This window comes from Chaetodon trifascialis, chromosome 18, assembly GCF_039877785.1.
Source record: "Chaetodon trifascialis isolate fChaTrf1 chromosome 18, fChaTrf1.hap1, whole genome shotgun sequence".
Taxonomy (NCBI): Eukaryota; Metazoa; Chordata; class Actinopteri; order Chaetodontiformes; family Chaetodontidae; genus Chaetodon; species Chaetodon trifascialis.
In genome coordinates this window covers 20,425,100-20,449,094 of record NC_092073.1, presented here as the reverse complement: position 1 = coordinate 20,449,094, position 23,995 = coordinate 20,425,100, and the positions used below count along the sequence as shown (strand labels likewise).

Sequence of the window (23,995 nt, the reverse complement as noted above, 5' to 3'; positions counted from 1 at the left end):
CTCATGTAGGTGAGGGTGTAGCAACTGTTAGAGCGTCGCGCAATGAGCTCCTAAACTGCTGTATATCACCTGCTTATACGCTATAAAAAATACAGGTAAAAGGTATTGATTGCTGTCTTTTATTACCAGATTTCATCAGTTAAAACATTCGATGTTAAATCAACTTACAAATTTGCTTCTTTTTCTCATTTGCATTCACTGCACAGCTTTCTGAAATACAGTAAATCAAGCAGGCCTTGTAAAGCTAAGTTTCACAGACTCCCTGTAGCGGCTTCATGTGCCAGACTTTTGATAACCTCAACCTCAACCCTGCAAAGTTACTGACTCTGGCAGCAGCGGGGCGCCGTCATAAATCTTGAAAGAAACGTATCTGCCTGCATTGAGGAAGCGTTTCACCTCATCTTGACTTCCTGCTCTGCCTCGCTTCGTTTCATTACTCCTGCCTTTGCGAGCGTGAATAACTGCTGGCTATCAGATGCAGAATGTTTGTCTGCTTATACCCATCAAACCTCGCCTTTCATTGTTGCCGCGCTGAGATTATGTTCCCCGTCTAAATGAACCAGCCATCTTCCAGGCTTAATCTTTTTTTGTGTTTCCATTGTCTGAAGAAATCAAACTAAAATCCTCCAGAGGAAAAAAAAAATAAAATGCTGCAGACGTGCGTGGCGTGCATTGTGCCCTTCGTGTTACATCAAATGTGCAGAGAAAATGCAGGTCCGTGAGGCATTCAAGGGACCGCCAATTAATTCAAATGAATCCCAAACATCCATATCATAATTAATAATACATCAGCCACACAAGACGAGGATGCACAAAAGTTAATTTAGCAGTGCAGAGCGTTCTCCCAACGCACCGTGAGGTTGGTAATATTCTTCTAATGTTAAGGGAATATACAACATTCCCCGCTACAACAGGTGCTTTTTCATTTTCTGTCTGGCTAGCTTTAATGATCTCATTAGACAACCACTCTAACCGGGGAACTGCCTATGGCACCTCTGGCACACGACAGGAAGCACAACAAGAGCGCCAAACAGGGAGGTCGGGCATCCGTCTGATGTCACGCTTGTAACAGACGCCGCTTACTTACAAGATGGACAAGACTCTGGGAGAGCGCTCGGGAAAAAAAAGGCTAATTGAATTCCCCGTGCACTGCCGCGTGCACCACCCCCCCGCTGCAGAGGCTGGAGGAGACAAGCTAAGAAGCCTGTTAGACTCAGTTGTACATCATTACCCAGAATTCTAGCCGGCAGTTTCCCCAACTTCCTCTGCCAGGAACCAAATGGCACAGATTAATCATAGATGGCCTGATGGCAAAAGGCAGAGGAAACGGTCCTATAGGCTGATCATAAAGCTTCTACAACAGCAGAAAAGCACATAACTCGCACTTCAGAGCGAAGCTTTGAAGCTGTTTGAGCTGGTTAACGTCCCTGTTAGCGTTTAAAACGGCGCCGTATATTTGCATCCAGCATGTTCTCTTCAGCCGGATTATCTCATCATTGCCAATTAAATAAAAGAGCTAAAGATTCTGGATGCGAAATGTTCTTTTTTCATGATAAAGAGATGCCGTGTTTCCTTTGGAAGTGCATTTTGCTGTGGCTCATTCCAGAACGAGGAGAAATAAAAACGAGATTCGAAGCGAGAGCTATTTGACGAGCAGGATGTTTCATTTTTCAGCCAAACGTTTGCTGATTTCTGCTCCTCTATCACTCCGACCTACAGTAAATGTCTCCAGGTTTTGGGCTGTGGTTCTGATGAAACAGGACGTTTTAAGGCTTCACCTTGGGCTTAGGAAGGTTGTGATGGGCATTTTTCACTATTTCTATTTCCCTACTTTAAGGCCGAATGATTAATCGTGACAGATTTGAAATTTAAATAATCGATAGCGGAGGCCTCAACTGAAAGAGCATAATTTAAGCAAAGTCAGGAAACGGAAAAAAATCTGAATGTAAATTGAAGGTTAATGTCAAACGGATACCCAGCTGGAAGATTTCCAAGTGCAAATTCATGACAGGATGATTTTTCATCTCCGCTCTCTTTGGTCTGAGCCTTTGCCGTCGATTCTTCTGCCTTTGCTGCTGCAGATCCTCATCTGAGTCTGAGGGAGAAAGATGTTTATTTGCCCAGCCTCACAAAACGCGGCCATCTTGGCACATATTTGACCGAACTGTTCTCCTCAGCTTAGTTTTTAATAGGTTTCCAAACTCCCTCATCATGTTGGACTGTGTGGTCCAATTTGAAAGTCAAAAAATTGGCACTGGGTGTGTGTGTGTCCCCCCCCCCCCCCCTTCCATCTGCCCCTCTTTCTGTCAGTCGTTTCGCCTCCCTCCATCACTCATGTTTACCTTGTTTTACAGGCTGTAACTGAATTAAAACACACAGCCTTTCAGCATCCCTCCCTGTTTTACCAAGCTTATCCGCAGTATGGAAATACATAAAACAGCTACACACACACACACACAGGATGGTAAACACTGTAGTTATGTGTTGAGATGTGGTGATTTCAGACAAATTGAGTCATTGAGTCGTCCGCTCGCTCATTCTGCGCACACAGTCTGCCTGTAAAATGCAATTACACTCAATGCCATGAGTAAGTGGTGGAAACCAGCTTATCATGTCAGAGCCCTAACGAGTGTTACGGAGGGAAATCATCGTTAATGCCGAGCACAAACACAGAGTTCCCAATGCAAGGGGAGGAAAGAAACCTCCTTGAGAAGAAAGGCCCTCGTCTTTTTGCTTCTCACTGAAGGTGGAGATGATTACAGGATGAGCGATGAGGTCGTGTTTATGATATGTAATATACTCCACATGCAGATTTGCTTCCCATATACGTCCACATCTAGCACAACACAACAACCTGCCAAATTAGCCTGTAATTACATTTCTGTGGATTTATCACGTGGCGTCGGCTCATCCAGACCCCTGTCAAAACATTTCCTCTCCAAACACCGAGCCAAACCTCTCCACGGCAGCCTCCCAGCGCTAAATGTTAGCTAAATCACCCCGGAGTCGCAGCGACTGTCACACAATCCATATCTCAACTGTGCTCGAGCTTGAGGAACCATGGCGCTGGTTTTGGATGTTTTACTCCATTAACTACAAATTGCATATGCAGTTATTGCTGTCCACTTTCCAAAGTATAACATATGCTTTTAGATTAATTTTCTTCCTTGCAGGCAGTTTCCATTAATTTCGGCACACTATGAGAAAATCAACTTGCAGGGACTTGAAACATGCTTGAGACGGGTAATCCATCACGCTGAGCGTTTCTTCAACTTTTTGTCAAGGTTATGCGGTGATGCAGCCGTGAGAAGGAAAACCGAGCTCTGGTTTGGAGAAGCGTTCAAGCACACTCCGACACGAGCAACGCTTTTAATGACAGACAGACAAATTTACATTCTGCTTTCCACAACGTTCTTTTTTCCGTTTCTCTGCAGCCCTCGCTGTGGCTGACTCAAAGCTCCAACATGACTGAATGTACCAACAAGCACATATTTGAAGTCTGGTTTCGTTTCTCCCTCTTGTCAGAGTTAACCTCACGATCACCTCCGATACTTTGGAAACTGTCCTTGGTGGCACGTCCACCAGCGCTGAGTCATCTGAAATCTGAAAGGCTGCTGAAAACCTTTGCATCCGCAAGCTCAAATGAACTGAAATCTCTCAGCAACTGCTGGGTAGACTGCCATGAAATCTGGTTCAGATGTCCTCGTTCTCCTCTGAATGAAGCAACAACGTCTGTTTTCATTTCGCACCATCATCCAGTCAGAAAACTTTGGTTTTTTGATCAAATCCCTGAAAAACGAATCATATTCCCACCAGCTTCAGCTGGACTTTGTGTTTAGTGCTAATTAGAAAACCGTAGCATGCTAAATGTGATGGTGAACATGGCAAACATTACACAACTAGCTGCTAAACATCAGCATGTTAGCATGCTAATGTTAGCATCTAGCTTAAAGCGCCAATCCTACGTACAGCCTCGCTGAGCAGCCATTTTGGGTTGCTCGCTTTCTCACTGAGTCAGATGAGAAGCTTGATATCTTTCTGTTGTCTGGCTGCTAAATCTGAAGCTGCAGGGAGCAGCTGATTAGTTTAGCTTAGCATTAACACAGTAAACAGGGAGAAACAGCTAGCCTGGCTCTGACTAAACATAACAAAATCCATCGTTTTGACACTTTTATACAGATTGAACAAATGAAACAGAACATCAGTCAGCTGTCTGCCCCCCGTTTCAGTCTTTGTGTGAAGCTAAGCTACCCAGCTGCCGGCTGTGGCCTCACATGTGCCAGTCAGATACTGCGAGAGAGTCGCATCTTCTCATCTTATTCTCTGCAAGACGTCGAATAATTCCTTTGAGATGGCCTGTAGCTGCATGAAATAATAAAGTCGCACGCTAGCATGGCTGACACAGTCTTGTTAAACAGTTAGTCCTCATAACTGTCTGACCACAAAATATAACGGCTTTCAAAGGAATATGAGGGTGTCGAAATGTCAAAAACTGAAAGCTGAACATGTAAGTTTAGTTCCAGCTCCACAAAGTCGGACTACATCTAACGAGCCCAGTCTGTCACGTTTTTGGTTTCAAAGACCAGCGGAAGTCCAGTTAATGCTGCATGTGTCCAATCAGGTGTCCAAATGGGACGCCGATCCTCTCACTGGACGGACTACTTGGTATAGTCCTTTAAATTCTCCACTCCACTGACTCTACATGTCCTTCATCACAGCATATTATCAATATCAACCAGATAGGCCACATCAACGCAGTCCATGAAAGGACTTATCAGTCATATACTGCACATTGAGCCGATCTCAGCTTCACTATGAGGAGCTCATAAAACCAGAAGAAAAGAAATCAACACGATTACTTGAACAAGCCCAATTACGCCATCTCCTCATAAAAGCCGAACATCGCGGCAATCAGACCTAAACTAGCACGGGTCCTCGATCTCAAGATGCAAACAACGTAGGAATGGATGGGGCGGGCTGGATGAAATATTCAGCTACTGTATACTCATTATGTCGCTGGAGCACTCAGCATGGTGTAGCCTGGCTAAGTGGTGATTGATTGCCCGGGGATGGGGAGAGGCGGCAGATACTGTACACACAAGACAGGGAAAAGGCTTGTGCATATCTCCAGGATTTTAATGTGGGACGCTTCCACGCATGAGGCAGCAGAACAAGACGCAGCAGCACAATGTGACGCCATTGTAACAGGTTTAAAAATTCAATCATCGCCGTGGTGTGAATGAAATGAATGGAGCAGTATACTGGGACTCTACCAGTACGGGGTTGACTGCCAAAAACAGTTATTTTGAATCTTCAATGTCTTTGAATGGTTGCATTTTCATGCCAATGACTGCTTTTTCTTTTCCTCTGGCATCTCACTGTTGGCAGGGTGCAAAAGCAGCTGAGACAGACCACCATGTCAGGCTAAGACGCACACTTGAAACCCTAACTAACGAAATAATTGTATTTTTTATTTGCTCTTCAAGGCAGGATGAAATATGAACAGCAGCACTATTAATAGACTTTAATTGAATAATAACGGCTCACAATAAACCTTAAGTAAATACACGAATACCGTGGTGAAGAGGGGTACTGATTCATATGAAAATGGACACCACCTGTCCAGAATTGAGATGCTAAGTAGCTGGAAAGCATTCATACGAATATCACTGGGAGATGGTGGTCAGTCTGAACCCTCAGAGGCTACTTCAGTTACACAGACAGCTAAAGACACAAAAAAGCAATAAGTTCATCGTTGTTTAATTTAGTTGTTAAGCTGTTTTGGCAATCGAGGATTTGGATTGTTGTCTATGATTTAAATGAATAGTTGCGAAACATTTTAGCCTTTTTGTTTTCTTGTTGACGGATAGATGAGAAGATCGATACCACCCTCAGGTCTGTCTGTTAAATATGAAGCTACAGCTAGTACTGGTTAGCTTAGCTTAGCATAAAGACGGGAAACAACGCTGGAAAAGTGGGATGCTTAGCCTTAAATGTTCGAAGCAGATACTGTAGAAGAAAGGCTTCGATCTTCTCATCCAACTCTCACCAAGAAGGCAATTAAGTGCATTTCTCAAAAATAGTCACAGTTTCGAAAGTTGAAAGTAAAAAAGTTTAAGATCGATGAGTTGAGCAGAGATCCAACTGAAGTGTCAAAACGTAGAGCGTAATGCAACAAAACAACATCGCAGAGCTGATTTTCCCTGCAAATGTGCTGAGACGCTGTTCGCTTTTAGCAGAGCCCTTGATTGCGGAGCAGGTCAGAGTGAAAGCAGGATGAAGCTTTTTGTTCAGAAACAGCTCAGGCTTCGAAGTGAGTTTTGAAAGTTAGACATTTCAACGTCAAAGTGATCCTTAAATTATTGGTATCGATCAGCTGTTCCTTCAGCGAGCGATTACAGTCATTTGGTGCTTTTTAATCTTCTCTTCAGCTCACAGACAGATGGGCAAACAGGTGAACAATGGAAATAACAAAGAGTCTGTTTTAGGAGACGAGGCGACTTCGTGTGAGACAACATTAAATCCAAATAACCACCCTTGCCATAAGATTCCAGCTCTTGTGCTGCAAAAGTTGATAACTCGAGCCATCTGCCAGCCTCACTTGATTGCTCGACAAACAAATGTAGCCAGAGGGGAAACACTCAGCGTGATGGATTCCAGTGCGCCTAATGAAATGCCGCTGTTGTGAGCTGGCACCGCTGAAAAACTGTGGCGCGCATAAAGGTCACCATAAATCAAGTCCCTCAGTCACAGCCTCCCGCATTTCTGCTTTTGCAAAAAGCTGACCCCAATCAAGCACATAAATATCCCGAAAGTATCCACAGACCACCTCGCAGGGACGAATCGGAAAATAAGAGCTGCAGCGTTCGCTGCGCAACATCAGCCTGTGACAGCTCTGAAATGTGTTTATTGTAGCATTATGCAAGAATAAAGACTCCATTTGGTGCTGAAAAACAGGTGATCTGCACAAAATTAACTGGCAAATATTTTGATAATTGATTGATGGATAATAATTTAAGCATTTAATCAAGACTTTGGCTTATTAGCGTGTAGCTACCTGCTTTCACCACTGCAAATTTATTATATTTGGGTTTTTGACAAGCTCTGCTGAAACTGGTAGGACTGCTGATGGACTTTTTACAGACTAATTAATTCATTAAAAAATGGTCTATAGCTTTTTTTTGGTAATGAAAATAATAACTAGTTGCAGCCCAGTGGAGCTTTTCTTTCCATCACAGTGCTGTTAGCAGTGACTTTACTACGTCTAACACCTCTTTTCAGGCGCTGCTTGAGATTTCTGAAAACCTCAGAAAGCAGCAACAGCAACGTCAAAAGAGCTACGATGGTAATGCTGACTCACTCACTATGAGGCAGCGGGTAACAGGTGCACAGATACCAGATGTCTGGAAAATCACGGTGCAGGGTGCAGCAGGCATCGCACAGCAATCAATAAAGCAGCATGCATGCGGAGGTGGACAAACGGCGCTGTGATTTCACTTCTTCTTCACGTGGTTTGGAATGGACGGGGATGAAAACAAGTGAAGTGAGCTATTGACATAACACCTACGAGCTGGCCTGCAGCCATGAAGTGTGTATTGGAAAGGCATTAACTGCGTAGTGGAGCGCCAAATCATGCAGGGTGGTCCTCCATCAAAATGCACTCATCAGCCTGAAGGCGCACACGCAGTAATACTGCAAACAGCTGTTCGAGGCACAAAACAGAAGCATTCTTCAGTATGCAAACAGGAGCACATCTGCTTCCAGTCTGTGCTCTGGGGAAAACACAGCGGCCAGCAAATTAGGTTGATCTTCAATAAAGGTGGCAGTTTGTACACGGAGCTTATCGGTGAAGTCTGGTGGAATAATCTTGTCTTTAAAACAGCAACATGCGAGAAGGAGAGACTCCGCTTGGACCATCTCTTTGTGATTTTGTGCAGGTTTTCCTGTTGGGCTGGGAAATAAGTCATTACTGCCAAATGACAAACGACTTTTGGTGGAATTACTGTGACAATGTGATTACATGCTGGTGCCATGTTATAAAATTCTGTTTTCCCAGTTAATGATTGAAGCAAACCACAATTAAAATAATTATTAAGGTTCAGTTTTACATGTCTGATGCCATGAATAAGATTCACCATCCTGAACAGAAATTTGATCATTTTATGTGTAATTTTGCAACACGTTGTCACACCTTTAAGACAGAACAGGTTGCTGGAGGGTACCTGCGACAGGTGGACAACAGAGCTGCAGCTACATCCAGAAACTGCTGCTTAACATTGGAAAACGGTCACAGTTTTTTCAGACTGTTTCACTTTTTACACTACCTCACGTCCACCTCACGTGCTCCCGTCATAATTAGTATGGCCACTAGAGGTCACTACCTAACGATGAATATAAATATGAGTCGTAATAACTGGCATTTTTCTGGGGAGGACAATCAGCAAAATGAAATTAAAGTCAGGCTTGTGACCCCTGGTCTATTATACTTTCTGCTTTTGATCAGCTCAGCTTTCTAATTAGAATTAGACAGATTAAACTGGAGACTCCAGAATAATCTGATGCATCTAATTGTATGTAATAGTGATTTGATTACGGTATTTGTCGTACAGGGCATGACTATTTTGCTTAAATACCCCAAAGAACAGTAATAAAAGTAACTTAAAACCATAAATCCCAACTGTGACCTTATAATGCTGCTAAATTCGAGTTAAATTGAACGCTTTTATCACAGAGACTTCGGAGTTAATGAGACAACAGCAGCCCTCACTGGAGGAGCGCCAATGTTCCCTCAAACTCACAGCAGTCTCAAATATAATAACCGTGATGAGACCCTTCCTGGTTAGTATTTTGGACGCCTTTTGCAGAGATAAATCTCTCAGTCCATAACATTGCGTACACATTTTTTCATTTCAGCCCAGAGGAATCATTAGCTGTTGAGCGGCGCTGCCGTCTGTGCCCTTGAAGAAGGATGTTTGCAGTGTCAGTGAACAATTAGACACAAAAAGCTGCAGAGCGGACGTCTGAGCGGCTTCAGCGTGGTCTCACGCTTCTGCCGAAAGCTCATTCATTTGCAGACATCGAGCATGAAGGCCTTGCCTCCCTGTAACGCGAGTCTGCAGGTGAGATAATAGCATATGTATCCCATGGAAACATCTTCGCTGTCAATACGCCTTCAGGCATCTGAATGCAGACTCGGTTAGCTCCAATTTCCTGTGCAGGTTCAACACCTCGGGGTGTTTCGGCACCCATTTTCAACTACCTGTTTCAGTTGCAGGCAGAATCCCCAGTGAGCAACAACGATGCCCAACCGCCACGTCTGGTGGTCAGATATCACGCTGTGCAGATTTCTCCCTGTTATTGAGAGGACTTCCCACTGAGACACAGCAGTTAGTCTCCATCCCAGGAGGACGGGCTCATTGTGCAGGAAGCAATCACTTGGTGCAATAAACCTGTCACGCTGAAGCCAAAGTACACCGCCTGCCTCGCTGTCATGCACTTTCCATGTTGTTATCTGCTAAATTCCGCCCCAGAGGATGAATAATGTTACAGCTGATTGAGTCCATAAATCAAACTGTGAATTTAGGGATACGGGCATGAGAATACATCCGTATCCAAACGCAGCAGAAGCCCTTGGTTCAGTTCTGGACCGAGCGTGCAGATCTCACTGAGGAGGCTCAAACAAAATGGCGAGGAGTGGGGCCATTGTGGAGGCGTTTTCCAGCAGGTGCACGTTCACTGGATTCCTGCAGGACTGTCGCTCCCACTTTGACTGCAGCTGATTGCAAACTGCAAATTGAGTTTCCATTTTCTGAAGAGCCCACAGGGCAATCTGAACGATTCTGGTTCCTGTTTTCTGTAAATATTTAAACAAACGGTTCGACTTTTTGGGGAATAAACTTAATGAGCTTCATACAAAAAAAACGCATGTTTATTTACAGAATGAATATTTCAATGTAGCTGTGTTTTATGGTGAGGTGGAGGGGATGAGGGATGAGGGGACACTGTTTCACAAAAAACTAAAAAATTAAGGAATAAATAACACCACCTGTCCATAACTATCCCAACACAGCGTGTTTTAGAAACTGAATAGCTCAGAAAATGTCCTGCAGGGACTGGACATTCAGGAGATAACCGTTGGGAGACAGCGGTGTTGTACTGGCAATCAAAGACATGAATTATCTACAGGTCTCATCCACAATTTAAAGGACTCATCCGACAGCTGGTCCAAAAAGCACACCATGAAATCACTTTTACACTTTGGGTTTGAATAGACTGAACGATCATACACGTTTGGACGGAGCCACGCTGGCTGCTTCCTCCTGCTTCCAGTTTTTATGCTAAGCTAAACTAAGCTAAACTAAGCTAACTGTTTCCTCGCAGCAGCTTCACATTTAATATAAATGTTTAAGAGAGGTACGGATCTTCTCATCTAACTCTCAGCATGAATATGCAGATTTTCCTAAATTTCTCAAACTATTTATTTAAGGAGGAATGAGCTATATTCTATTTTCAGGAGCCTGTTGTATCAAAACTTCCAGAGTCATTTCTTTCTGATCTTTCTGATCTTTCTGACCGTCTTCAGACGTGGCCTCAGCGGCTGCTTCAGGCTCCAGATTCTTCACATAATCCACAACTTTGTCTAATGTAAATAGGACTGCTGCACCACTGCCAACTGGAATGAAAATATTCGCTTTATATCTCGCTCGGCACAAGTGACTCTGATTTGGAAATCGACCAAAATCCTCATGATAAACACCCGTGTTTACTTTTCATTATGCAGGGATAAAAGAGATAAACACACGGCGCACATCTCTGCACAAAATAAGGCCACAGGGAGTAAAAGACCGTCTTCAGTGAAGGAACCATTTAGAAAGGCCTGACTCCACACAGCTGTGTCCCACATCCTCCAAAATGGCCTGGAGTGGCTGCAGAGCACGGCTTATTCAGCTATAAATAAAGCAATCATGGGCCAAATCGAAAAATTAACATCCAACTAAACTGCCCAGGAAGAAAGTCGCTCTGAGTCATCCACGTGAAGACAACATCAGAGGAGGCTATGAAATAATATAGAAGTCTAATATTCCACAGATGAAAAATTTAGAGAATCAAAAGCCTTTAAAAGTCACGTTACTGGCCCTTAATATCAGAAAGAGTCCCACAGGACATTTGCTATTCACCCCCCTCATCCATACATCCAATAAAGCTGCCTGCAGCTCCCAGCAGGACAGCCGGCGTAATATCTCCTGCACCTCGCAGCTTTAGATGCAGTAAAATATTAATGGGACCCTCCTTGGGCAAAAGGTTACCTCTGCCCTGCAAAGCTTCACGAGGCAAAGCAGACAAAGCCAAAACTCAGCAGCCATCACGATCGGCCCCATAAAACCAGGCCAAAACTTTCCAACTCCTTTAACTGTGATTCACAGCCTCACCGGCTCCGTTAGGGTCGCTTGGACTTGGAGCAGGGGAGGACACGTGAAATCAAAAAAGGGCGTGAACTGCCACAAATCACCTCAGTGGGACTTTTTTTTTTTTTTTTTTTTACAGCAGCTAAAGCCAAACGCGAGCAGCCAATGCGCTCGTTTCCAAAGCTTCATCGTGCGCCAAAGCGCGTGTGGATGACGGAAACGGACGACTTCCGAAAGATCTTCAGGAAGGCATGAAATCATTTTATCGGCGTCATGCAGTCGGTACGAAAAGCCACCAAAAGCCAGCTTACCATGACGTTGCCCTGCATCTTTGCAGTCTCAATCAGACTCTTTTCCTTCATTTTCGCTCCCTCCGCGGCTGCGATCTGCTTCCGAAAGGCTCAATTTGCAGACTTTTGGACAGCTTGTGTCAGCTCTGCGTCCCCGCCAGTTCCCAGCCAGACCCTTAGGTAGTGAGCCAATTCATAAGTGGGTGGGCTTACAACCCAGCGGATTGATTTAAAAAAAAAAAAGGAAAACAAGGTGGGCTCTCCTCGGTGCTCTGATGAAAATGTATGTCTGCCGACTTCACCCTCCTTGCATACAAAACAGTAAATCATGCAGGGGGAAATGAAGCGAGGAGGGAGAGAAGTTTGGTTTATGAGCCTCTCCAGATCATCGCTCGCCTCGATGCGCAGAAATTTCTTTTTCTGTTAATTTCAGGGAAACAGAGGATCCCTCTTGCACACTGGTCTTTGGGGAGGCGGCGGCCGCGGCGCGTCCGAGCTGCTGCAGGTACCGTTTCAGATGTGATGGACAGCGCGCAAACTGCCGCTGGCTCTACATGCAGGCTTTAACCTGCACGACAAACTGACCCCAGCTCAGCTGTAATCAGCTGCGCGTTTACACGCATGAAGGTCATGATCGTGAATAAACTGCTATCACGGACATCAGGTGTTCGCATCCCATAAATCTGATCACTTCCGAGGGTTTTTATTAATGGCTGTGACGTTAATGCCTAGTAAATATAAAACGTTAAAGGTCACGACTGAAGGGGAATTATCCTCCACGAGCCTGTGAAGATCTATGCTGATCTCCCTGAATACTTGTTCCTCGCTTACTGTAAATTATTTAGCCCTTTAGAAGCTCAGCCTCCTTTCCTCAAGGCCAGCTTTCTCCACAGTTTCTCACTTTCTGACCAAATTTCTGAAACAAAAAAAATCATCCACTGTGGGCAGCCTTCAAACATCGGACTTTTCCCATTCCCAGCTCCCTGAGTCTGAGCTGTCTACAGCAGTGGTTCCCAACGTGGGGGTCAGGACCCCTGAGGGCCTCGCAGCATCAATCTGAGCCCCAGGATGATCAACAGGTTGGGAAAGAAAAGTGTATCTGCAGGATTTGTTTATTATACAATATTTTTTCCTTTTCAGCCAACAGATTATCCAGATTAAACATGAACAAATGTCAGGCTCAACTTAAAGTTCCAAAAAGTTTTGGTCTAATTTTTGGCTGTATGTCTCCTTGTTTTAAAAAATGCAGATGAGGATTCATGTCGTCATGTGGAGGCGATCAGGGCTCCTCCTCTGACTCGTACTGTAGATTTGCTGACATAAATCAAGCCAGCAGAGCCGCTCGGCTGCAGCTAAGTAGCATATGTTGATGTTTGTGCTCCTCTTGAGTCTTAATGTTCAGTTTATTTGAACCTTTTCAATCTGTACATTCTTCTGGTTCTGTACATTTACAGCTAATATGGACACTCGACACCATGGCTGAGCGTGTGTGGACCCTTTTTGTCGCTGCTTTGTGATCCTCATGTTAATGGGGGAATCAGGCGGGTCATATAATTACTCTAAAACTTAATAAAAACAAAAAAATAAATAAGTCACACCCCCGACTAGATACATTTAGTCACAAGGAGGCTTTATTTTAAGGGGTCCAAAAAGGTTAGGAACCAATGATCTAGCATGAGCTAATTATGGCTCATTTTTAAGGTGAATGAAGCTTGTTAAATAGCAGGACGCATAACGCATCGTTCTTGCAGCCCAACATCTAACCTGAACAGGCACTTCTGCTTTTGGAAACTTGCTTTTGGGAAAAAAAAGTGGGTTTAAGATCAGGAGAATCGAGATGCTGAAAAGATGAAGAGCGGTTACGCCTTTTGTTGCACAAGCAGTCTTCATAACCGCGGACGTCTCGTTATTCATCCATCTAAAAGAGAGCTGCAGAATTTTAATGAACAGCACACGAGGTTCATTAGATCCCCAGGTAAACGCTGACTGATTCCCATTACTGACATTAATAACAAATCGCAACAGAAGCGTACATAAAGGGAAAATTCATGCTGTAGATGTTCACGTACTGAGACAGCTGGGATGTGGATGAGCAGTATTTTACACCCCTCTAACCTTTGATCTCACTTCTACCTTTAATATTTACTATTTTAAGCTAAAAAAACCCACCCACATCAGACCAAGCCCTGCGTATCAGCAGCTTTAAAGATGAAGGCTGCCTCAGTTCTCACTCTCTCTCTCGAGCTTCATAAATCAATATCAGTCTGAGTCTTCAGGATTCAGACTCTCGGTGTTTACTGTACTGCATATAAAAGGTACACTGATGATGCAGCCGGGCAGCTGAGCGTCCTGAACTCGCAGCAGCAGTTCACCGAGAGAAGGTTCCCCCAGCTGGGAAGTGCAAACAGCATGTCTCACATAAATCTCATTTTAAAAGTGCCTGGTATTAATTACTGTGGATAAGGCTGTCAAAACAACCTAATGGGGGCATCGGGCTCCCTCGACTCCAGCTGGACTGCTGACAGAGGGAGAACACAGCGGTTGCAAAGATAGGTAGCTGGCTGCGCTGCTTCATTACTCTGTCGGCATTTTTTACTGATTTTCTTCATAACTGCTCCGCGGAGTTCTTCTGCCAACGGCTTAAAGGATAACCTTCAAAACACATTATTTTCAACTCATGGCATACAACTCCTGTTTGTAACAGGGGCTGTATGCTTTGCTGATAGTGCCACATTTAATCAGGCTTATGCATCAAACATGACACATAAACTCCCCTCGACCCCACGAGCTGGCCTGTACTACACGTGCAATATTGAATTCACCATGTTGCTTGTTCCCCTACTAGGCACACTGGGCCAAGCTGAAATCCATCATGCGCAGGTGTGGCGGCCAAGGACATCTGTAACAACAATGTTGGCTGTGCACAAGCAGGCAGCAGCTGCCTGATGTTAAGGCTCTCAGAGAAAATGGCTGGCCAGGGATGGGTAAGTGCCACTGCGCCGTAAAGCTCCACAGAAATGGGCAGATGACAGCAGCAAAAGCTGCCGAGCTGCATGGGAGCTCTGCTGGAGAGGGAAAATCTGCCGGAGTGTGGACAGCTGCTGCTCCAATATGGAGGACCACCGTAAACTGTTGGCAGAGGAGCTGTGATACATAGATGGTGCATGGCAAAAATGTTAAATATGATGCCGTGCAGCACTCCATTGTCACAGCATGCAAACACAAACAAAAACTGCAAACAGGTGCATAAATAAAGAAATAAATAAAGCGTTTTTCTTCCCCCTGCAACTGCATCAACTGTGATTTGTGATGTAACTCGTGAGTTAGAATTGTCCTTTGATAAATTCTTTGAAATAAAAGGTGGCACGATGGACAGTGGTAACAGTGTCACTTCACAGCTAGAAGGTCCCAGGTTCAATTCCCGCCTGTGGGCGCTGTGGGCGCTGGGGGGCGTGTCCTCCACCATGCCTTCGGTGCATGCTGCTCGAGGGAAGGAGCCTTTTTGTGTGGAGTTTGCATGTTCTCCCCGTGTTCACCTGGAGGATCCTCCATAAAAATACACCACTAAAAACATGCAAGAAGATCACCACCTGACCAAAGGTGACGGGAAGGAGCTGGTTCCCCGGGCGCCGCCGTCAGCTGGGTCAAATGTGGAAGAAACAATTTCACCAAAAGCATAGCATATGCACGTTGTGTTGTGTGGAGTGATAAATAAAGTAAAAATCTTAATCTCTTAATCTTAATCTTATTTTAATCTTACACATCCTCCTCCATTCGTTCAGTCTGAGAGGGAGCAGGCAAGGCAGGCACAATGAGAATGAATGGTTCTACTTATCCAAACTTCAATGCCCGTGAGACGCAAACTACTTTAACTTGTCTGTGAACATATTTAAGAGTTAAGAAGACGAAGTAAAGCAGCTCCTCCTAACCTCCTACAAACACCGAGCAGAAATTAAGCTGCAGGCAGAGCACGGACACAAAACAGGAAACATTTCTATCTGTCTGGCCAGACGAGGAGCACAAAGAGGAGCTGGGGAACACAAACGGATAACGTTATCACTGCTTGTAGATAGTTTCTTTGCCTAATCTGCAATTTTAAAGAAAGTGAATCTGTAATGGAAACCTGAAAAGTCAGAGACAGTTAATTAAAGCAATAATAATGGAGTTCACTGTTTAATCTGCGTCTGCACCCAAACATTTCTCAATAACCGTTTTTCATCTCATTACTTAAGTTTAGCTAACTTTCCCATTTTTAGTCATGCATTTCATCACATATTTCCATGGCTTTGTTGAAGGTTTCTCTAAAGGCAAAAGCTTTTTAAATAGCATCAAAAGAGCAGCACAAGACGCTGCAAATTGCACAACTGATCAGTGGTGGAAGAAGTATTATTACACAGAAATAATATCAGTACAAAGGAATTACAGTATCAAAAGCAAACATTGATTATGCAGAACAGCCCCTTTCAGAGCATTAAATTACAAAGCCCCCAAAGTCTTTCATCTTGTGCAGAGAAGATCTTACTTAAACTCTTGGTTTGACTGATCTGTTATACTGAATGCTACACAATAGGGATTATTGAAGAAGCAATGAATGAATGAATGAATGAATGAATGAATAAATCCTGAGGAGTTACCTTAGCTGTAGTACAAAGATAAGCCATAAATGCCACATCAGACCACAGTTAACCAGACGCTGAGTCACAGACAGTCAGGACAGATAAAGTCAGTGCGATGTGCTTTAGCTCTTTATGACTACTGCAAATACTGACACCACCCAAGTACAAAACAGATGTAAAATTAAATAGCTTTTTGGTTTAGCACAACTCAATTAAACCATCTGACCCCCGGTGGCTGTTAAGATGTATGGCAATGTCAGTAGAGCCATTTACATGATAAAGAAATTAGTAAATAATATATTTTTAATATATCTGATTAGCTAAGCAGCCCTATGGTTTCAATGCATTATGCTTAATAGAGTTTTATTGAAGAGTATTTCAACGCCATGCCTGTACTCCACAGCTTATGTCGGCATTTTCAAGAAATAAATGGATCAAAGTTACGCAGAGGACAGTCCTGATCATCAGCAAATTACATTTTTGTGTGTGTAGAGACTTAGCAGTATAACGGGTGTTTGTGAGTATTTCCTGTGGTGCTTTCAGAACTGGGCGCATTTCAAACTAAGAGTCTTTGACAAGGCGGGAAGGCTCTTAAAACAAAAGTGATTAAAACTTGATCAAATCCTGGATTGATTGGCCTGGATCTCCAGTGGAGTGAGTCCAGAGAACAAGCTTCATTGTGGTGACGGCAGTCATCCAGCACAATAAACTCAAGCGAGACCTTCGCAGGACAAAATCGATGGTTTCATTATCAGCTTAATTGCTTGATACCATGATATCCTCTACGCTGCCGTCACCGTTGTCTTTTGCCGTTTTAATGACAGCCTGAGAGATACTGGACTTGTTTCAAAGAGGAATAAAATTACTGTAAGCAATATCCCCGTCAAACTAAATTGAATCTATGGGAAACTGAGATTGCCACTAAATCCTTCCCTGATACGACGGCACTATCTTCAACAAGTTTAGAGTTTCAGGAAAACATGATAAGAAAAGGTGCTGCGGCGTCTGAGAGCAGAGCCTAAAATGTGGAATCACGTGGGTCAAGGTGTCAGCTACAGGTTAAGAGTGAGAAATGTGAGGCCAATCAGCGTGAGGCCCTTACTGAGCAGCAGGAAGCGACGACGCCAGCGAACGCACCATCCGCTGATTTGCATCTCAAACATCTTTCTGTGAGATTCTCTCAAAAACGCTGGCTGCACTTCTCCGCTGATGGGGAGCTCCGTAATCTAGATAAGAGGTTTCTGCTGACCTTCCCCACCCTGGACTGTCAGAGCGACAGATCGTTATCATCTCTAATGAATTCTGGAGCAGGAAAAAAATGGTGCACAGACATGTAAAGCGCACATTAATCTTGCAGCTGCGATGCAGGAGGTCTATTAGCGGTATCGCTGCCACATACGGGGCTGGAAAGATCATGAACTAATGTGGCGTTTTGCTGGTGTAGAAGTTTTTGGTTTTCCTATGGAAAAGCAGTTTTAGCCTTTTTATTTTAGCTCTTATGCAAATACTGAAGCCTAAATTCAGATTTCTGTTTCTGCTCTCCAAATGCACCGACTTTAACTCTGCCTAATAAAATTCGACATGAAGTAAATTGCAAACTGACGCCACACCTCACAGCCGGTCCCTCCTCACAAGCAGTTGGCAGGATGAGGCAGAAAAGTTACTGTAATTATTCTCCAACTTAAGGCGACTTTTTGCTTCCCCCCCACCCCATGACGGAGCCGGTAAGCACATCTGAATATTAATGGAACAGTTGCCTTGAACAGCAGGCGTTTGTCAGGAACTTGGATCAGATTCATCACTTTAACCTACTCTGCTCCGCTCAGGGACGGATGATGAGTTCCCACAGCACAGCAGCTGGCGTCGGCTTCACAACTCACACTTGAGCGGTTCAAAAGAATGTCAACACGAGTGTTAAAGTGAAAGTATGAGCAAGGAAACTCAATGCATGCACGTCTAAGCTACTACAAATTAGAATTTTGATTTTTCTGCATGTGTATTTTGTTAAAAAGTCAGTTTTTCTGCTCTACCCATGACTGTTCTGAAGAGGTCGGGTCGGACTTCACCTGGAAGGCAGGCAGGCATTTTTCTGCCTGCTGGCAGAGCTGTAGTAGTTTACATTTGGTCTAACCATAGCTAGCTAGCTAATCAAGCCAACCTTAGCTTCACAAACTGGGACTGTCTCTGGATTACATTTTAGTATATATGCCTACAACTAAACCTTGTGTAAGATATCTTAAAAAGACACTTGACAGTCACAAACGTGATGCTAAATGACTGAGCTAAAGCTAAATGTCCAAGGAACTAGCATACCAGCATTACAAGGAAAATGTTTTTCCTTGATATTTGTGCTTCTACCATGGTCTCCTTTTCTGCTTGTTTTAATTGCATTTACAGTTGATGTGCAGACTGACGTGTCAAAAATAGACTCGGTGCATATTCTCCACAGAGGGACGCTTCTGAAACGGAGATGCTAAGCACCCCGTGGAATTGCACGCATTGTCTCGAATAGCAGCAATCACCTCCGTCAGATGCGACGTGAATGTTACGCGGCTGGTGGAATTTAGGGATAACGCTGGTAGCTAATTATCAAAATGCTCCTTGGCCTTGGAAGTAGCATGCGGCTACTGCCAGCAGAAGTAAGCTAGTTAGGCAGACATGCTAACAGGCGTTGCTTACGTTAAAGCCGATACACCTGTTTTAACTGATTCCTTACACTCTTCTCTTGTGTTTTTGGTTCTGGAAAGGCTAAAATACCTGCCGCGCGCAGCTAGTTGCTGAGCTATGACTTGAAGATAACTGGGTGGGCTTTAGCAAACGCTCCATTTGAGTGCTTATCAAAAGTGTCAACAGTGATTTATATTTATGGTTTCTCAGCAGTTCTCTATCTCCCTGTAGATACATTACACACAGTGAGTGGGAATATGGGAAAACCACACATTTCTCACAGATTTCTTACACACCCTCTCTGTTTACCTGTCAGAATCTCAGCTCCATCACCTTTTACATATACGTTTGTCCCACTCTACTGTCAACAGACTGTAAAACCATTAGCCCTGGTTACTCTGTAATGTTAACAACCATTAAGGTTGACTGATGGCACTGCGTGGAGTTGGCTGCATTTGCACGCATCTCGGTGGCTCATGTTTATCCATCAGGGAGATACAGCTCACAAAGCTTCACAGCACCTCTGATGAATTTCATGCAGCACACCTAATCAGATATAGCGTGATTGACTAGACTGGACATTTAAGGCTGGTGAATGCATCCAAAATCCACGTGGACACCCAAACATCACGTCCATATCTGATTGACGGACATTTCATTCCAAAATCACGCGCATATAGCTCATGCTGTCTCTTGGGAAAGACTTTCCACAAGATTTTGTAAAGTGGCTTCAGGGATTTGCTGCCATTCAGCAACAAGAACATCAGTGAGGTGAGGCGATAAGGCCTGGATTCCAGTTCACGCCAAAGGCTCGGGATGGGGCTCTGTGCAAACCAGTCAAGTTCGTCCACACCAAACTGGAAAAACGATTTCTTTCTGTGCATGAGGGCAGTCATGTTGAAACAGGGAAGGGTACATCTTAAACTGTTGCCACAGTGTGTGTGTGTGTGTGTGGAGGGGGGGGTGTCCATACACTTCGTCGTTATGAACAGAAATTAGTGTTATTGTCAAACACTTCTGTCTGTCTGTCTGTAGGCATTATGTATTCTGCTCTTTCATGACGCCTCTTTGACACAGCACCAGAGCACATCTGCAGCTTTACCGCCTGACATTATGATTCATAAACAGCATTCATTCACTTAAACAAATCAACTCTAATTACCTAACATATAGCTGTACAGTATCAAGATCTTCCATGGAAGTGTACACGTCAGCGAATAATGAAACATGCCAGCAAAGCTCCCTTCCTGTCATCCTCTTTGTAATTTTTGCTTCTTTGAAATGAGCTGCATTCAGACGTGCCGCTGGAAAAGGCTTTCTTTCATTACCAGTCAAGGCCCGTGGATGCCAGATATCTTCTGTGAACGCCCATTTGGGAAGATTAACTACAGGAATATGCTTTAGTGTCTGATAACGGGAGAGTCATATCACATCGCCCAAGGTGGTTTCTGGGGCAACAGCGTGGCCATCAATCAGCTGGCTGTAATCTCACTAGAAATCGTTGTCAGCATGCAAATTAGTGTCACATTTCACACACTGCCTGTGTGTACACACCAGGAAGACTGGAAAATGTCTGGTAAATAACACTGTAAAACAGGATCTGTACTGTGTGGGAATATGTAAAGCGACTGTACAGAATGTGCAGCAGATGTGTGAAATGTGTGTGCAGAGATGACATCTAACTGGATTTCACTGGAGTTAAAAGGAAAATTTTCCTCGACGCTGGCATTAACATAGTCATCACACAACCGTGCAACAGCATGACACCCTTTGTGCAGACTGTGTGTATAAAACACTGCAAGTCAAAGCGGTGAAGCTCATTTCCCATCATGTTGCATTGCAGCAAACGAACAGGCCAAACGCAGCCTGGGTGTTGTTTTTGGAAATCAGGTGAAATTCAGCGATCGTTGATCACGTTGACCTGCGGGCAGTGGTGCATTTCAGCTGCAAATGTCTCTGTGTGGGGTCAATATCAGAATGATGGATGACAGCAACATCCAAGGCCTTTCATTTTTCAACCTTGTGAGATGCATCCAGTGGACAGACTCCTGGAAATTACTGTGCCTGGCCAAAAAAAACTACGACACGCATTTTGCACATATTAAACAAATGAGAAAAAACATGTCATTAGAGCAGGCTTCCCCTGTTTCCAGTCTTTGTGCTAAGCTAAGATATTGCATGCTGACAGTAATTGAAGTTCATTATTGTCATATGCACAACAGACACAGTGAAGCAGTGGCTGATAATGAAATTCTTGCTGCAGATATGAATAAAAGTCTGAAGAAAAATCATGTAGTGGAACAAAATCTAAATATAATCTAAGACAGAAAATAAAGGACTACAATATAATACAAAAATATGTATAAAAAATAAAGTAGAATACTAAAGTGCACAACTGGCACCTGTGTAAACAGGCTGTGCAGTAATGAAGTAAAGTATAGTGTAAAGTATAGTGTCCGCCAAACCGGACAGTTATCTACGTTTTCTGACACACATCTAATGCTGCTTTCTGCATCACATCCAGAGTGTCCATGCCTCGCAGACACCGCCGCTAACGACGGAAAGTAATATATAAAGAGGCGATCAAAGATCGCAAATGCAGAGAGTGATTACTGCTGCAAAATGTCGGCCATAAATAGAAGCAAAGATGATGTTTGACGTAAAGATGGAGCCTCTAACTTCAAACTCCAGGCTTCTGGTCCCATGCATAGCCCGCTCATTAAGACATATATTAACTTTATCATTAAGAGAAGAGTTAATGATGCAAAGAGATTAATCCCTGAGGCACCATCTTTCTGAGGAATATCATGCAACAGACGGCGCACTTGTATGCGCTGCAGGTCCGCTACAACACACTAAACCAGGTTAGCCTAACGGACGGGGCTGAGTGGGCTGTTTTTTGACACCGCACCTGCATATCTGTCCCACTTTCTGCTGTTGTCTACAGCTTGCGGCTCATTTTAGATTGTCCTGTCTCTGGAGGCGCAAAAGCCATTAAGTGAAACTAATACAAACAGGCAGCGAGGTGAGGTTCAACAGTAGTGAAATATCAGAAAGTATTCTGCTTCTGTTAAACTTTGAATTGAGTTGAAAAGATGGTTGATGGCTTTACTGATCCTTTCATCTCTCTGATTCTTTGCCATTTTGCCACAAAACCACTCATTATTACTGGCTGACAGTACACAGCATTGGCCCTTTGCACTTTATCCATCTGTATTAATGTGCCAGTGTGTTCATAGATGTTTTGGCTACACGGATTGGATCTTTGTTTGCATGTCTCCTGTGGATGATTTACAAAGCATTGATTTGGAGGCTCACAGACTGGAGCACAATAAAACCGTTGTTTATGTTCAGGCGGCGAGTGTTCATTGTCAAGGGGAGCAGCATCTTGTTTTAGGGCAATGTAGAGCGCAGAGGGAGTTAACACGACAAATCACCTCTTTTTAACTGCCCGGGATGCGGGGACAGATGACGCTCGGCCGATCGGTTATACACCAGCTTTTTGCAATAAGTCAATAAAATCTCCTCCACCAGTTATATGAAAATGGGCCGTGGCAGGGCCGTGCTATACATTCCAATAAAGGCTGCAGATTGGAAGTGCAGTGAGACAAGGACAGAGCTCGGAAAACAATATGTAAAAGTCACGGCCAAGCCAGCAGAGTGCCAAGTAATCAGGCCAAATAGGGCTAAATGACTGCCTTAGTTCAAATGATTATGTGGTGCACATATGGAGGGGCTTAAATTCACTTTTAAAGGTGCTAATGAAAATCCATGTGCTATTAAAGTGACAATTTAAATGCATATAGTGTCACAAAATCTATTTCTAACACAACACATTATTTATAAAAGGTAACAAAACCCCTTTGATTGCTTTGAATTAAAAAAAATACCCTTTGGATTAAAAAAAGAAACTATTTCATTCTTGAAAACAGAGAAAGGAGCAAAAACAAAGACAAAAACAAAACGCTGCACCTTTTAAACCAGGAAGCCAAAACTCCCTGATTGTGCAACACACCTTAAAATTGGAGGGTTGCAAGCGTGCTGGGGTTTAGCTGATCACATTCAAAGCATGTACAAAGCTAATATGCTTTCACCTGAAATCAAGTGAAGTGATTCTAATTAAAGGATTTGACCCAAAGGTTTCTTTGTTGCTCAGTGTAAGTAAGTGTGAGGAGACACGCGTGGACAACCAGGAGCTAACATAAGGTCTTCAAGAGCTTACTGCTGAAAGGCTCAGCTTAGGGAAGGGATATAAAAAGGGATTTCAAAGACCTAGATATTCCCTGGAACACACTTGGGACTATAATGAAGAAGAGGAGTTACGGCATCGCCAAAAATGGTTCCATATAACGCCTCTGTGTAGAAAGGTCTTTCCAGCTCTGTAAAGAGCCCTTGTGGTTCCAGCAAACTTCACATCAAAGTGCAGAAATGGCTGCCTGCATTAAATGAACCAAATGGCATTTTCTTTACTTTGACTAACACGTCATGAGAAGACTGGAAAAGTCACGCTGATCGATAACAATAAATCATCTAATAACAATATTAAATAACACAAATTCATCTTCAAATGCCAGGGCTGATAAGCTGCATCGATTTCCTTCTTCATACCACCAGGACGGGCTGTGAACTTAAAAATAAACCTTTTTGCAAGAACAGGAGAGACATTTTGTTTCAGAGACGGTGACCAACCAACTGGACGTATATTTTCCTGAAGTATCCACCGGTAGCCTCACGAAGCCAGCCCACACAGTTCACTTCACTCACTGAGGTCTGGAATGGCTCAATGTGCATTTGTTTAATAAGCTACGGGCGCAGTTATGGATCCCAGTGGGATGATGGGAAGAAGTAAGCCAACTGCCAAACCTTAACGTTAAAAGGGAAAATCCTCCCCCTCATAGCATATACATGGTTCTGTTCCAATTATTCTGGATAGTGAAGCATCTGCAGCACAACACCAGCGACGGATGTTATCCGGGTCAAACATTTGCAGTTGGTCCACTGACAGTGAATTTGACAT

The 23,995-nt window shown here is 43.7% G+C and overlaps 1 protein-coding gene across 2 annotated transcripts in view; it reads right to left on the bottom strand.

Annotated features, from left to right (window-relative positions):
• Positions 1-23,995, bottom strand: part of LOC139346820 (A-type potassium channel modulatory protein DPP6-like) — a 182,396-nt gene that overhangs the window by 148,877 nt on the left and 9,524 nt on the right. Inside the window, exon 1 of one of the 2 annotated variants that reach the window (XM_070986131.1) lies at positions 11,717-11,877. The exons of the other annotated variant lie outside the window; for it this stretch is intronic. Within the exon in view, the coding sequence (XP_070842232.1) occupies positions 11,717-11,767 (51 nt within the window). The 5' untranslated portion in view covers positions 11,768-11,877. Of the gene's footprint in view, positions 1-11,716; positions 11,878-23,995 lie in introns of those variants that run through there. 2 annotated transcript variants of the gene reach the window in all.